Source organism: Agelaius phoeniceus, chromosome 21 (assembly GCF_051311805.1).
Source record: "Agelaius phoeniceus isolate bAgePho1 chromosome 21, bAgePho1.hap1, whole genome shotgun sequence".
Classification (NCBI taxonomy): domain Eukaryota; kingdom Metazoa; phylum Chordata; class Aves; order Passeriformes; family Icteridae; genus Agelaius; species Agelaius phoeniceus.
The window spans coordinates 7,997,571-8,013,555 of record NC_135285.1 but is presented as its reverse complement, the minus strand read 5'-3'; the positions used below and the strand labels follow the sequence as shown (position 1 = coordinate 8,013,555).

Sequence of the window (15,985 nt, the reverse complement as noted above, 5' to 3'; positions counted from 1 at the left end):
GTACCCTGCAGAAATCACAGCGTTGTTAATTTGGACCCAGTCCTCGCAGGGATGTCTGTGTGACAGAGAATCCGTCCCAAAAAAATTACATGGGAAATGAAGTCTCCTTTTCTGTTTGGCTAAATGTCTGCCAGCCTGTTCTAATTTACCCAGCCAGGTTGATTTGCAACTTTCAATTTTCCATCGGTTGGCTGTGACCAGGACACTGGGAAAATTTAGCACTTGAGTTCACCCAACTCCTGCATTTCAAAATATCCCAGCCCGAGACATGCAGGAGAAAACCCTTTCCGTTTTGGAACAACCAGGAGGGAAAAGTCTGAACACGAGAGGTTTTAAAAGCATCGAATTATTTCACATTGAAAACTCCAGAGCAGCCTGGGTCCCTGAGAGCCCCAGCATCCCCCAGCCCTGGGGATGGGCAGGAGGTGCCACCCCAGGAGATGCCATCCCTGGGTGACCTCACACCCTGTCCCAGGCTGGAGGAGGAATGCCAGAGGGTGGGAATGCTGATCTGGGGGAGCCAGCAGCAGGCGAGACACATTCAGTCTGTGCTTCACCAAAAGTTCATCAAAGCCAAAAGATTTTTTTTTTTTAATATAGTATTTTTTTTTTTTTATGAAACAGTTGAGATGACTCAGCGGTTTCTGACGCAATCCCCGTTTCATCGGAAAATTCCTAACCAGCTCCTAGTGGCAACTGATTGCTCCCATAAATCACAGTGTTATCCCTGGCCGCGGCAGCGCGGCTCACACTGCCCCGCCCCGGCCCCGTGAAATCAGCAGGAGCGATGCCATCGCCTCGATGGGAGCCCAACCAGCCCCGAGAACAAACTGCAGCACAGAGCAGATCCAAAACACGAGTTTCACATCAGCCAAACCCCGCAGCTTCAACTGCTGCCACCCCAAAACCCCCGGGGACAGCAGTGTCCCCAAAGCCCCAGGGCTGCTGCTGCAGGTACCGCATTAATCACGGCTGGCCAGGCTCAGACAACAGCGGGTTTTATCTCCCGGTTTTTGGCAGGAGCGTTAGAAATGATTTGCAGATGTTATTTACTGCTTTTGGGCTCGCAGTAAATTGAGACAAGATGCACCTGCATGGACAGCGAGAGCATTTCCCACCCGGGACGGTCACTGAGGGCTCGTGTTGGACTTTCCCAGGGAAATTTAGGATTTGGATGAGAGTCCCTTATCCAGCTCTGCTCTCTGCATCCTGCACTTGGGCGAGCAGCAATCCTGTGCTGGGCATTCACCTCCTGCCACTGCCCCAGGACACGGTGGGTGCCTGCCCTGACAGCCACCACAGGGGACACAGAGCAGCCACCCTGAGGGACACAGAGCAGCCACCACAGGGGACACAGAGCAGCCATCACAGGGGACACAGAGCAGCCACCCTGAGGGACACAGAGCAGCCACCCTGGGGGACACAGAGCAGGTACCCTGAGGGACACAGAGCAGCCACCTTGGGGGACACAGAGCAGCCACCCTGAGGGACACAGAGCAGCCACCCCAAGGGACACAGAGCAGCCACCACAGGGGACAGAGAGCAGCCACCCCAGAGGACACAGAGCAGCCACCCTGGGGGACACAGAGCAGCCACCCCAGGGGACACAGAGCAGCCACCAAAGAGGACACAGAGCAGCCATGCCAGAGGACACAGAGCAGCCACCCTGAGGGACACAGAGCAGCCACCACAGGGGACACAGAGCAGCCACCCTGAGGGACACAGAGCAGCCACCCCAAAGGACACAGAGCAGCCACCCTGAGGGACAGAGAGCAGCCACCACAGTGGACACAGAGCAGCCACCCTGAGGGACACAGAGCAGGCACCCTGAGGGACACAGAGCAGCCACTCTGGAGGACACAGAGCAGCCACCCTGGGGGACACAGAGCAGCCACTCTGAGGGACACAGAGCAGCCACCAAAGAGGACACAGAGCAGCCACCACAGGGGACACAGAGCAGCCACCACAGGGGACACAGAGCAGCCACCCTGAGGGACACAGAGCAGCCACCCCAAGGGACACAGAGCAGCCACCTTGGGGGACACAGAGCAGCCACCACAGGGGACACAGAGCAGCCACCCTGAGGGACACAGAGCAGCCACCTTGGGGGACACAGAGCAGCCACCCTGAGGGACACAGAGCAGCCACCCCGAGGGACACAGGACAGCCCTGCCCCAGGAGGCTTCCAGGCTTTTCCCCCCAGAATTCAGAGTGCAAATAAAACCCAAAGCAGCTCCAAGATCACCTTCTCCAGCCGGGGAGCGCTGCCGGCGGCCGGCTGCTGGTTTGGCCAGAGAAGTGCCTGTGGAGGAAAGGAGTTTCCTTGGCTGAAAGGAGTTCAACAGAGAGCTGGGCTGGGCACGGGGCTGCTGGCAGGAGCCAGGGACGCTCAGCTGAGAGGACAAACTCAGGGTTCTGCAGGATCAGGAGCGAGGGAGGGCTGGGGGATCCCTTTGCTGGGGCAGAGGGACCTCACTCCTCAGCCTGGAGCAGAGAGTGACAGCCAGCTCTGATCCAGGCAGGACACACTGACCTCCTCCCTGTGCTTCCCATGGCAGGACACTTTTCCATCCTGACCCAAGCACCAGCCTTGGACCTGCTGGAGCTGACACCCAGCACCTCTGAGTCCCAAGCACATCCCTGGAACGAGCCCTCCATGAACTCTGTATCACAGGATCTCTTCTTGGTGAGCCAGAGCCATGGATATGGAGCTCCAGCACCACTTTCCCAGCCAGATCAGCCCTTTCCTGGCTCAGCCCTTTCCTGGCACAGCAGATGTGAGGACTCTGCTGTAGCCAGGCCCCCCAAAATGCCTGCCCAGGTCCAGGAATGTGAGCATGGTCAGGAATCTGTTGGCCCAGGGGTCTCCAGCAGCTCCATCTTCCCTCAGGGATGAGACAACTGATTGGTTTTCTTCCTTTTTCATCCTGACTGCAGAACTGATGCATTTGTTTGGCATTTCTGCAGTTGTTTCCAGGCCAGACTGGTGTGGCATGGGCAGATTAAAGCTGTACCCTGAGCGTGTGAGGTCCCAGAACTTCACCAAGGGGATCAAAGCCCCCCAAAAAGCCCCTGGCAGCCAAGAGCTGCAGCTGTGGCCCACCACTGGGTAAGTAAAAGAAGCAAGAGGAGACCAAAAGAAGAGTTCTTTAGAGGCAGAAGTGTTCTTCAGCCCCTTGCAGAGTGACCTGCGGCGCAGTGTTGGGCAAGGCAGCTCATCCCTGCCTGTCCCCACACACTGGGCATGGGGCTGATTTATGGCATGAGGGTTTGCAAAATGTTGAGTCAAACTGAACCAGCCAAAGCCACTGAGCTGCTCTCACCATCAGATTCCTGTGAAAAATATCTCTGGGCAGTTTGAAAGTCACAAGTGACCGCAGTGACCCCAGGTGTGGTCGTGGCTGTGGAGTTTCAATCGTTTCATGAGCCTCTTTTTTCTGTGCAGACTTCAATCTTACCTGTCCCCAAAGATTGCAAATTCCTGCAAGAACCTGGAGGAGATTCCAGGCAAGTCAAGCTCGGTTCAAAATTTTAGCTATTCAAAGATTGGAGAAAAAAAAGTACAAAGGCTTTTCTTTGAATGGAATGAGTCTGCCATGGAAGTTGAGCAGTATTGTGCTGAGGGCCATCAGCTATGCAGCCCTGCCAACCACAGGCATTCAAAATCCATGAGTCAGACTCCCCAAAAACCCTAAGACTGGTTTCATTCCCTTTTTGGATTTTGAGCCTTGAAGCATCACAGCTTCAAGCATTTCTCTGCAGAAAATGACATTTTTGTGACCAACAGGGTGAGAGCTGAGACCCTCAACGTCGTTACTGGGCTCCAGGAGTTATGACTGTAAAAAAAACCCATTAAACACCATGAAATGAGCAATAAACTCCTGCACTGCCTCCATGAATTTGGCAGTGGGGGGCCACCCCAGGACATCCCAAAGATAGGAGCAATGGAAAACTGGTGACAAGAAATCAGCTGTCCTTATCATTCATGGTGACATGCTTGTCATGGGCCATGACAGGGCTGAGAGGAAAGGGAAGAGTGAAAAATCCCTAAGGAAAACAGCAGCAGGAATACCTGAGAGCAATATGCATAATAGGTTTATTCAACAGGGAGACAGGAAGGGGGATTTTTTTTTTTTTAAGGGTAAGTATTCAGCTAAAGCTGCCTCAAATGGGGCCAGGCCTTAGGGAGAATGGATATTTTAAGTGGCAATTTATTCCACTAATAAAATGAGGAGGATGCAGGTGCTTTGGCAGGGCTGGGCCTGGGTGATCAGAGCTGGGGCTGCAGCAGTGGCTGAGCAGGGCTCCAGCCCAGCTGGTGGCTCTGCCTTTATGGGGCTCCTTTCCCTGGTGCCAGGGCTGTGTCTGGGCTCCAGCTGGCCAGAAAGCGTTCCCCACATCAGGATCTCACCTCCAGCCCTGAGCAGAGGCAGAGGGGTTTTATCCAGGTTTCTGCTGCCATCTCTTCTCCAGCTGGGCAGGAAAGGGCTCGTGCCCATGGGCTGCTCCACTCCTGCACCAGGTGCTTCCACACCAGGAGGATGCTTGATCAGAAAAAGGCAGGAAATCTTCACAAACTGGATGGTGCCCTGCTGGTCAGATTGCTCAAGGCTCTGCCACATCAACCTGCTGAGACCAGGCCACCATCCAGCCTCTCACCATCAGAGTGCACAGCTGAAGGGTTGTGGGGATGAAAGATTAAACTCTGAAGTAATGGGAGTGGTAAAAAACCACTTTGTAGCACCACAGTCCTTCAAAGTGCAACCCCAGGTAGAACTGCAGCTTCACTCTTTGTTTTTGGGTCATTATCACCAGGATTTCCAGCCTGGCACTGACTGGTGACACTCAACTGAGCAGGTTTCAATTCTGACCCAGTCTACACCACAGGCAGATGAAAGATCATCCCATACTTACCCCAAGGAGAAAATACTCTCAATACTCTCAGCTGGCACAGCCCCCTCAGCCCCTGTTCCAACATACACTGCTCTCAAACCATCACCCTCCTATTAAAAATAAAACAAAACTCTCTGTGTCTCTTTCCTCCACTGCAACGTCTGAGTTGAAAGGGTAGAAGTGCTTGCAGCAAGCCATGGTTAATGTTACCCTGGAAGGATCCAGGACAGCATACCAGAACCTGGGTTTGGCATCTGGGAGCCACTTTTCAGCCATATATATCACCGTTCCTGCGTGCACACCAATCCACACGGAATTAGCCCTGTGGAATGCAGATTTTAAAATTCCCTTTCCAGCAGCACTTAAACTCAGGAGCTAAAATTTGCTCTTTCTCCATTTCCTACCTGTTTAGGAAAGAAGGAACAAAGTCCTGGCCCTTTGTTTTTTGGGTTCCTTCCCGGGAAGGTTTGCCCAACCCACGTCTGCACCGCGGTGTTCGCAGTGAACAAAGACCTTTTAAAGCAGCAGCAGCTCCTGCCAGGAGCTCACCACCTGCCTGCCCCTCTCCTCCCCATTCATTTTGGGGGCTCTTTTTCAATAATAGCTGAAACATGTGTGCAACCTGATGGGATATTTTTTTTCCCCCCATGCCTACAGTGCTGGCAGCAACCCAACCACCAGCCCAGGGTGTGCAGCTGGGAGAGAGAAAAAAAAAAAAAATAGAATAAAACCCCAACAACCTGTGGAATGTTTTCTTGCTCCTGAGAGCTCCAACACTTCCCTGCTTGGGGAGTGCCTGCCATGGCTGGCACTTGCTGCATCCAGCAGCCAACGGGGTTTCCTTTCCAGTGGGAGCCAGCTGGATTTTGGGCAGAGGCTGGGAGTGAGGGGATGTGTTTAACAACTGCCTGATGGTATTTTCCACCTGATGTGTTTGCCTTGTGCACAACCACCACCCTTGCATGTCCTTGTTGCAAACTGCTGTGTCCCCACAAGGGCTGTGGGGGCTGCTTTGCACCCAGACATGGAGGTTTGCCCTCAGCAGCAGGTTTGGAGCTGTGCTTTCACCTCTCTCACATCCATCTCATGGCCACAAAAGCAGGGCAGATGATGTTTTCACAGCCAGGGATCCAGAGTGGTTTGTGCAACCTCTCAACCCCAAATCTGCTCAAAACCCCCATGAGGACAAGCCCTGCTGGGCCCCACGGCTGGTCCAAGCAGATCATGGACACAGAATAATGGATTTATCTGAGGATATGGCCCAAAAAAGGAGCAGGGTACTCTGGGCTGTGCTGGAGCTCTGCTTTCAGCTCAGGGCTGGACACCTGGGGAGCACCAGGGTATTTATGTGCTGGCTTGGAGGGATTCATTTTCACAGTAAATAGGGACACCAGGGTTTTTCAATATTTATTGGTCAAGATTCAGTTTTGCAGAGTTCTGTGGTAAGTTTATAGCCTGCCCAGGCAGGAGGGCGGCTGGAGATGTGGTGTGGGCAGCATCCCGCCGAGGGATGATGCCTGCAGCCAGCCAGGGAATGTGGATGGTTCCTGCAGTATCAGCTAAAAACGGGAGCCCTACCCAGCTCATCTGAGCCCTGGGGAAGGCTCTCGGCACAGAGTCAATGCTTTACTGCTCTGTGCCCTTCCCTGCACACACATACACACACACACACATCCCCAACTCCCCCTCCAACGTCCCGCAGTGGTTTAAAGAGGATTTCTTTTTATCCTTGCGTGCCTGTCTTTGCTCCAGACCCCCTCCCGGGGGAGAGGCGAGCCCGTCCTATCAGCCCTGGAGCTGGTGGCTGCTATCAGAGCTCCCACCCTCCTCCCCAAAGCCGCAGCCACAAAGGCGCTTGCTCAAGCGGAGCATTCCTGCTCCCCGTGTCCCGGGAACAGCTGTGCCGAAAGGATGCCGAGAATCCCTGCGAGGCTCCAAGGAAAAGATATTAACGCAGGGGGGGAGCAGCAGCGATATAATAAAAAGTCATAATAAAAGAGAGAACCACTGAGTGGATTAGCAGCCCGAACGCCGCTTGGCTTTTGGTTTCCTTTCCTCCAGCTTTTCCTGCGCCGCACGACAATCCGCTCGAATTCCTCCAGCCCGGAGACGCTCGGCTCCTGAATTTCAGACAGAGCTCCTGGAGGTGGCCAGGCTGCAGAGGCTGAGGGCATGGCTGGGAAATGTGACTGCACTGAACTCCACGGAGGGCACGTAGGCACTGGCAGCAGGCGTTGGGTGCTGTGCCGCACCAGCTGCCCCATGTCTGCACCCACCCCAGGTGGGGAAATAAAAGGCAGATTTGGAGCTTGGTGTGTGCTTCTCAAGTGTATAAAGGTCGTAGGATACATCCCACTGTTTAAAAAACCCTAGGGCCTGCCACATACCAGCTCTTCCTTTGTGGAAATGCAGAGCAGAGAATAGTAAAATAATGCAAGGGATCTACAGGGATCACCAAGTTTAGCTCCTGACCTCGCAAAGGACAGTCCCAGGTCCTATTCCTGACCACCAGAGAGAACAGATCAGTGCCCATCCCCTTTGTGAGGAAAGAAGATGGATTTTCTTTCAGCAGCACTGACCAGGATGTAGGGTTGGGATGTCCCCATGAGGAGCGAGCAAACCCAGAGTCTGAGCTCACCCACCACGCACCCAAATCCAACACCCAGCACAAGGCGTGCAAGGACAACATTCCCTTTTCCTCCTTTAGAAACACCCAGGCCAGTTCTGGGGGCACAGAGCATCTGCTGCCCGGAGCCACCGGCTGTGTCAGGAATTTGGGATGAGACAGCAGCGAGGGCTGTGGCGGTGGCAGCTGTTCCCTGCCCGCAGCCCTCCTGCCACGAGGGCATTTAAATTTTAAAGCACACTCCCCACTGCTTTCTCCACCATTCCTGCCCTGCTCCCAGGAGCTGCTGGCCCACGAGGCACCCATGGGTTCGTTGGTGGCCAAGCTCCTTCTGCCCACCCTCAGCTCCTTGGTCTTCCTCCCCACCATCAGCATCGCGGCCAAGCGGCGTTTCCACATGGAAGCCATGGTTTACTTCTTCACCATGTTCTTCGTGGCGGTAAGAAGTTCTCAATTCCCCCTCTCCCTGCATGTTTTATCCTGCCAGATGCCCCCTGTATCACTGAGAAGCTGATCACCCAAGAGCAGCCAGCACAACCCCTAAAATATCCTTTTTCAGTTATTTCCCACCGTGTGTGGTGCTGAGCAGCTGATTCTCCAGTTTAGGGTGTCCTACAGTGTGGCCTTACAGAGATTTAGTGGTGTTTTATGGCTGAGATTAGGGAGAAGGTCTGGGTGCAAAGAGCCTTGACTGATTTGCACTGCTTTGGAGCTGGCTTTTCTCTTTGTTTTACAGCTGCTAAGTGGCCATGCTGAATTTAGGCTTTAAATTGCCTCCAGAATCTCTTGCTCTGCCTCTGTCATTTTAGCCAAAAGCACATAGTAGTCAAATTATTGATTTTGCAATTGCCAGCTGGGGATGGGAGCAATGCTGGAGTCAGGGGAGTTTCTGCACTGGGAAAGGAGAGAATAAAACAGGCTGAAATATAATAATTATTAACCCTTTGTGTGTTGAAATGTGTCTTTTACCAGGCTCTGATTCCCTGGCCTTCCTTTGTGTGGAAATAACAAGTGAAGAAATGTCTGTACATATATAAAACATTCCTATTCCTGCTCCCGGCCATGTGATGCCCTGGGCTTTGTATCCCTGCTCAGTGACTCCATACAAACACCAGCTGAGCACCCAAAGCAGCATTCCCACTGGAAAAAAAATCTCCTGTTTGACTACATTTCAATGATCTCCTAAAGAATATGACAGAAACAGCTCAGCAGCCCAGCTGATGTTGCATTTCCCACTAATCCCCATCCATCTCAAGGCATCTCATGAGGGTTGGCATGTTTCTTGTACAGAAAAACTGAGGCAGGGAATAGATAAAGGATCTTCCCAGTATGAAAAGCTCTTCCACATGGCTCAGAATCAGCTTGGTCTCCTATTAAGGATCCACATAACTTCCTTGACCATTTGAGCTGATTAAACCACAAGGCAGGGGGAGAAATTCTGCCAGTTCTATAAAAACTACAGGAGCAGTTAATATGAAAACATCCCTGAGCCCCCCACCCCAGCTCCCCAGGGAAGCCAGACATCTACAATTTCATTTTGCACTGGGTCTGTGTCTGCTCCACCTCCTCAAGAAGCCAGTAGGAAAATTGGCACAGATTTTGGTGGGAGGTGGAACAGGTCCTCTCCGAAGAGACTGAAGAAGCAAAATCTCCCTGAGTGGGGAAGGGAAAGAAGGGAAAGGAGGAGAGGCAGCTGCCAGCATGGTGGGGAGGGGGTTGGAAGGGCAGCAGCTGCTGCTGTTGCATTTTTTGTAGCATCCCACTCCTCCTCCAGCAGGAGAGCTGAACAGAGCAGTGAAAGCACATGGCTGTGGCAGACGAGTGCCAGGAACACGCTTGGCCTTCCACCTTTCCTTCCCCCCGGGCTCCAGACTCCCCGAGCCCAATCTCAAGCAGGGAGAAGAGTTACAGCCGTGGTGCAATCTTTTCTAGGAGCTGCAGGCAGCCAGAGGGCTCGCAGCAATTCCCATTATAAATTATATCAGCATCCCCACTGGGCCGTGACAGCGAGCAGCGTTCCAAGGGCGCCCGGCCAAGCGGAGCAGGGACTTCTTCAGGAACAGCAGAGCTCCCTGGTGCTGCCACTGCAAAACCTGCAGGGCTGAGGGCTGGCAGGAAAGGGAGAGAGCCAGGCAAACACTGGGAGCATTCCTCTGATTGCACTGGAAAAGGTCTCTTGGAGTGGTCTGCATTTATGTTGCATGAAAATGGGGTTTTTTTACAAATAACCTAATCAATGAGTTAATGGGCAGGAACTGGTGGTTTTTAAGGGAATGCACTAATGAGTGAATTCCCCAGCATTCAGAATCTGGCCATATAAACCCTGTTTAGCCTGGACAGTGACCTGGCATCCATACACATTTCATCAGGACGCTCATTCTGAATTGTTTTACAAGAATCTTTCGCAATTAAAACCACAACCCCAGAGTTCTCCTTCTGCTGGAGAGGCCGTCCCCCAGCGCCCAGCTCAAAGCAGCTTGGTCATCAGATTGCAAATTCTGGCCAAGAGGCAAATTAAAGCCTGTCTTAGTTTGTACTAAAAGAGAAGAATGCTGATTCTTGGGCAATTTGCAACCGGGAACGATGACATTATCGCTCAAATATATTCATTACTGCATATCAGTGATCCTGCTGTAGCTGACACTGTTCTGGCCTGGCTGGCCATCCCCTCAGCAGCTACACTATTTCAAACCAGTTGATAAAAGCCTTTACCTTACTGGTAAGTGGGTAATAAACTGGTTTTCTAATAATTTTTTTTTCTTTTTGAATAGTTTTACCACGTTTGTGATGGCCCTGGGTTATCAGTGCTGTGCTTTATGCGCTACGACATCCTGGAGTACTTCAGCATCTACGGAACAGCCCTGTCCATCTGGGTGTCCCTGATGGGTAAGAACTGGTCTGTTGTGGCTCCTGAAAGCTGCACCCCTGGCAGGAAGGGCTGGATTTGTCAGCATGGCTGATGGGACAGTCAGTGGGGACAATCCCCAGAAATGCCGCTCGCTCTGAGCTCCACCTCAGCTGCTACTGAAACTGTCCCTTGTGGAAGTCAGTCTGTGCTCTGGATGAATCTGGTTTTGTATCATTAACACCTTGGAAAGTCTTTGTGATTGGTGGGGTCCAGACATGGAACTGTTCTGAGTGGTGGCTGGGGACATTTTCCCCCAGGAGATGAGGAGCTGTGGCACCTGCTGGTGCTGTTGGTCAGGTGTTCCCCTGCCTGCACCAGCTCTCACACGTCCTCTGCTTGAAATGACAGTAACAGCCTTGTGCTGCAGTTCAAGGCAGGACAAGACTATGAGATGACCAAGTCTGAAACCTCATATACCAGGGAATTTCCCATTTCTTCTAATTTTCCCCATACCAGGCCCATCAGCTTGTCTTGCCTCACTTAGGGACATTAAGAAATGCAAAATCTACCACTTCCCTTGGTAGCATGAGAATCAAAGTGGTTTAGTCAAAACAAATATAACTTCCTGGTTTATCAAAAGCTTGGGCTGGGCTGATGGGAATATTAGATCTGCTTAGAAAAAGCAGAAATTTATTTCACTTCCTTTTTACTATAAATCTCACCCCTTGCCCTGTTATTCAGTTTTCCTTTTCCCCACATTTGCTTCACTCTCTTTTTCCTCATTTTGTTCTTTATTTGCCACCAAAACAAAATATAACAGAAACAGAAAAAAAATTTGAGGAAGACAAAAAGTTCAAACCTATCATTTTCCCATTTTGTCACCATGAGTTTCGGAAGGATGTGATTATTCATGGCAGGAGAAGACAGCAGGGTCAGGGGAGAGAGATGTTCCAAAAAACAAAGGTTTTGCTCTAAAATTTGGACCATTTCTAACCAGTGCCCACTCCAGACAGAGTTTCCATTGCTCCCCATGATAAGCTGAAGTCAACCCCAAAATAGTCACAGCATTTTCCCCTCTGCCCCACCAAGGGATAGTGCAGGACCTCCAGCAGGGATGGGGTTCCTGCAGCCTCAGAGCCCAGCACAAGCAGGGGTAGCACCCCTAAGCTGGGCAGATTCATCCTGTGGGGATGCAGGAGCACCTCCCTTCCAGGGCATGCAATAGGATGAATTTACCATGCAGGGAAAAATATGTGGAGAAAATATTACCCTTAGAAATGGCTCTGTCCCATCAAAATGTGAGTTCCAAGGGGGCTCTCCCACTGCCCAGGGCACCTCAGTGCTCTCTCTGCTCAGCTAGAAAAGGCAACGAGGCAAATGATTTCTAAAGGGCATTTTCAGTGGATAGCAGCAGTGTCAGGGTAGGTCAGAGCTGATCCAGACACTTTGGCTCCTTGCAGCAAAATTCAACTTGATTGCTTCATTACTGCGTTCAGAAACCTCGCAAAAAAATACAAATCCTGGACTAGGAGGTTTAAAATATTGACCCTCTGGGAAACAACAGAGATTAACATGCGGACATTATCCCTTAGCCAAACTCCCTATAAAAGCACGATCCAAGGACATGGAAGGTGTGGTGACTGAAGCCCAGGGAAGCCTCTCACTGTGGCTTGTAAAGCCCCAGTGCACATGTGCGGACGCAGACCCTCGGGCAAACTTCCCGGAATGCAAATCCAGGACAGCCATAACACAGCTGTGCAAGCTGGAAAAGCATGGAGCCCACTGGGATCCATAACTTTTATCAGTTATTACCCCATTCTGTGCTAAACAAAAGCCTCTAATAATTTACTCACACTGGCGACTTCCAGCTTGCAAACCGTGGGCAGGTGCCGGGCAGCTGGGACCCCATGGCATCAGTGGGGGAGTCCCACTGCTCTGGGGTGGTGGAGCCCATGCCAGAGTGAGCTGGCAAGTTTGGGAAGGCTGGAGATGCAGGATGGAGCCAAGAGCTGATTGTGGGCTCGCAGGGCATGAGGGTTTTTGCAATCGCCTCTGAATTCTGAGGTAAGGAAAGGGGAAATCATAGAGTGGTTTAAAGTGGAAGGGATTTTAAGGATCATCTTGTTCCACCCCCTGCCATGGACAGGGACACCTTCCATTATCCCATGTTGCTCCAAGCCCCATCCAACCTGGCCTGGAACACTTCCAGGGAATGGGCAGCCACAGCTCCTCTAGGTAGGCAATCTCCTTTAAGCTTCCCCATACAACACTGAAATAAAACCACAACAATCATCTCCTGGACCCATCACTCAGATGCCTCAGGATAGTTTGCTTTGCCCATGTGCCTCAGTTTCCCCAGCAGTGTGACATGAGAAGAGCAAACTAGACACGAATACAACCCCAGGGCAGGTAGGAGAGACCCCAGGAAGGCTTTAGGGGAGCAGCTGAAAAAGCAGGGCTGTGACCTGGTGTTCCCTGTTTCCTGTCCCTCAGCCCTGGCAGAGTTTGACGAGCCCAAGAGATCGACCTTCATCATGTTTGGAGTCCTCACCATCGCCGTGAGGATCTACCACGACCGCTGGGGCTACGGCGTCTACTCGGGCCCCATTGGGACGGCCGTGCTGGTGATCACGGTCAGATGGGTACGTGGGGCAGGATGGGCTCTGTGGGATGCTCCTGCTGGGCAAAGGGCTGAACCCATGCCAGGGATTTCCTCCTCAAGATGCAGCTCTCAGTCTCACTGTGATTTCTCCTTCAACCTGAGCAGAAGGCAGACAGCGGCCTCTGTGATAAATGCCAGATTCGATCGGTCTGAGCAATCTACCACATCTGCTGTCCCTGCATTTCTAATCAGGAGGAACGTATTTATGGAGTTTTTACAGCTACTCAGAGGCAGAGGGATCTGGTAAACTGCCCCAGATCCGGGGAAGATGTGGATAAAACCACGGTGATAAAGTGGGGAGGAATCTGTCTGCAGTCTGCCTGAATCCAGCTGGGACAGTTGGGCACAGTGCTGCAGTCTGTGCCCCACTGTGCTGTGGACCCAGCTGGGAGTGAGGTGGGGAAGCCACTGCAGGAGTGATGGGATAAAAATTGCAGAAAGATGATGCCAAACATTGTGGAAATACAGTGGTGCAAGCCCCAGTTATAAACTGTCACTAAGCCAGCAGCTAAAAGCAAGTGGCCACCATGGGGAGGGGATGGGCAAGGAGGAGACCAAGGCACGGGAGCCCCCTGCATCCTCCAGTCTGCAGATGCTGTGCTGGGATCTGCTCTCCCACAGCTGGGTCTGTGAGGGCACACACTCCCTGAGCTGGCTTTGGGGCTGAATATTAAAAAACCAGTGTTATTACAAGGAATGAGGGTGGAGCAGCCAGCTAAATCCAGGTGTGCTCTCTCCTTCCTCCCAGCTGCAGAAGATGAAGGAGAAGAAAGGGCTCTATCCTGACAAGAGTGTCTACACCCAACAGATTGGTCCTGGCTTCTGTTTTGGGGCGCTGGCACTGATGCTGAGGTTCTTCTTTGAGGTACCTGTGTGACATTCACCCTCCCTCACTCCACAAGGTGTGAGGGACATCACCAAGAGAGGGACAGCTCCACTCACACCTCTGGGCTGCATCCAGCCTTGCACAAAACCCAGCTCAGGCATGGGGCTCCAGGGGTGGCACGCTGGGGACAAGGGTCCCTCCATGCTTGTCCCCATCCCCTGATCCATTCAGAGCAGGTGTGACAGCAAGTGGCACACAGAGTGATGCTCTGTCTCTTTCCCCCCCTTCAGTGAGTGACAAGGACAGGGGATGTGCTTTCCTCAGGCACGCGTGGTCCTCAGAATGGCTTTGTCAAGTGCAAGCAGGGTTTTTTGGAAACTGGGCACGGGTGACTTAAGGACACCTCACAGCGACGCGGCAGGGACTGGATCCAACCCAGGCATGGCCGGATCCAGAGCTGGCTCAGGCCAAAGAAAAGACTCTCAGTGACTCCCAGGGGCACTTGATGCTGTGTTTATATCCTTCTCCTCCTGCTGCTGGCCAGTCCCCCCGTCCTGCTGGGAAGGGTCCCGCCGGGCAGGCGATAACCCCCCGACACAGCTGCCGGCCGTGCCTGCGCTCAGCCCCGCCGTTACGGCTGCTCTGTGCTTTGGGAGCTGCGAGATACAACCTCACAGGCATCCCCAAGGATTATTTTTCAAAGCATTTAGTAATTGCAAATTCTAGCAGAACATAAAAATGTCACTTAGCAGAAGCCGCCTCCCCGCGCGGCCCGGCCTCGCCGCCGCGTCCTTTGCGGGGTAATGAAACACTTCATTCAAGAATCGGGAAATGTGCAAATTAGAACGTGTTAAATCCCCTTTGCTTTAGGGTTCTTTTTTCACTGGAAATCCTTTCTTCTCTGACAGCAAAGGGAGGCAGAAGGTTCAGGAATCTTTTTTTATCCCCTTCCTTTTGGCTACTTGTAGAAATTTAATGTCCCCAGCCCTGCTGCTCCCGCTTCTCACGGCGCTCTCCCTGCCCACAGGAGTGGGATTACACCTACGTGCACAGCTTCTACCACTGTGCCCTGGCCATGGCCCTCGTGCTGCTGCTGCCCAAGGAGAACAAGAAGGCTGGGAGTGCTGGGACCCCCGCCAGGCTGGACTGCTCCACGCTCTGCTGCTGCGTCTGAGCCCCTGGGCAGGCTGGGCACGCGTGTTCCTGCCCCTGGGTGATGGAGGGCTGCAGCCAAAAGGAAAATGCCTGTCTGCTGGGTTTTCCTCTTTTCCCACCAGCTCTGTGCCCACTCATGGATTTTCTCCCCTGGGAAGTTTCCTGGGTAATCTGGTCTAGTGGAAGGGCATTGAAACAAGATGGGCTTTAAGGTCCCTCCCAAACCATCCTGTGATTCACCTTTCCACCCTCAGCCCTAGCAAAGCTTGCACTTCCAGTTTGGTACATATCCATATTCTCCCTGGAGGAGCACTCAGCTGCGCTGTGACCTGTCCCCTGCCCCAGGACACCCCTGCCCTCCCAGGCCATGTCACCTTCTCCTGGGCTGTCCCATGCTCTGACCTGGCAGGACCCAAGTTGTCCCCTCCGTGCAGGTTTGCTGTGCACACAAAGCTTGGTTTGCAACACCCAGTTAACAGAACCTGTATTTTTGGTGAGATATTAACTATTTTATTTATGCATTCTCTTGATGTAAATAATATATACTAACAAAGACCTTGCCAGTGTGCAATGCCAGCATTTCTTCAGTGGGGTGGGAAACTTTCCAGCTCCACTCAGCTCAGTCGAGGGCAGATGCCAATTCCAGAGCAGAGCTCTGGGCACAGCCACCCCAGCCCCTCAAACCTGGAGGGACCTGCAACACTGGGCACTTTGTCCTTGCAGACCTGCAGGCACAGGCAGCAGGTGCCTCATTGGTATGGAAAGTACATGGAAAACGAGAGGCAGAGAAAAGAAGCTCCTGGAGGGAGGGGGGAGGGCTGTAAGCCTATAACATCTCCTCTAACAGACTATTTACTATAGCAGAAGTGTATGATTTATTTAGACTGTCTGGGAAAAAGGCCAAGACTATATGTCATGGACAATTAGAGCAGTATTGATATACAGAGATGTCCACAGAAAGCCCACATTAAGCCT

At 52.3% G+C, this 15,985-nt stretch overlaps 1 protein-coding gene across 1 annotated transcript; it reads left to right on the top strand.

Annotated features, from left to right (window-relative positions):
• Positions 1-7,823: 7,823 nt before the first annotated feature.
• MYMK (myomaker, myoblast fusion factor) lies at positions 7,824-15,029 on the top strand. The gene is made up of 5 exons (XM_054646621.2): positions 7,824-7,958; positions 10,291-10,405; positions 12,861-13,009; positions 13,778-13,894; positions 14,883-15,029. Exons 1-5 carry the CDS (start codon positions 7,824-7,826, stop codon positions 15,027-15,029), a joined length of 663 nt encoding a protein of 220 aa, XP_054502596.1.
• Positions 15,030-15,985: the final 956 nt, after the last annotated feature.

What these genes read in the sequence shown, in the direction of transcription:
- MYMK (XM_054646621.2), top strand. Translation starts at nt 7,824, where the DNA reads ATGGGTTCGTTGGTGGCCAAGCTCCTTCTGCCCACCCTCAGCTCCTTG. An exon ending in CATCTGGGTGTCCCTGATGG is followed by an intron (nt 10,406 to 12,860) that starts GTAAGAACTGGT and finishes CCTGTCCCTCAG; the next exon opens with CCCTGGCAGAGTTTGACGAG. An exon ending in TGGTGATCACGGTCAGATGG is followed by an intron (nt 13,010 to 13,777) that starts GTACGTGGGGCA and finishes CCTTCCTCCCAG; the next exon opens with CTGCAGAAGATGAAGGAGAA.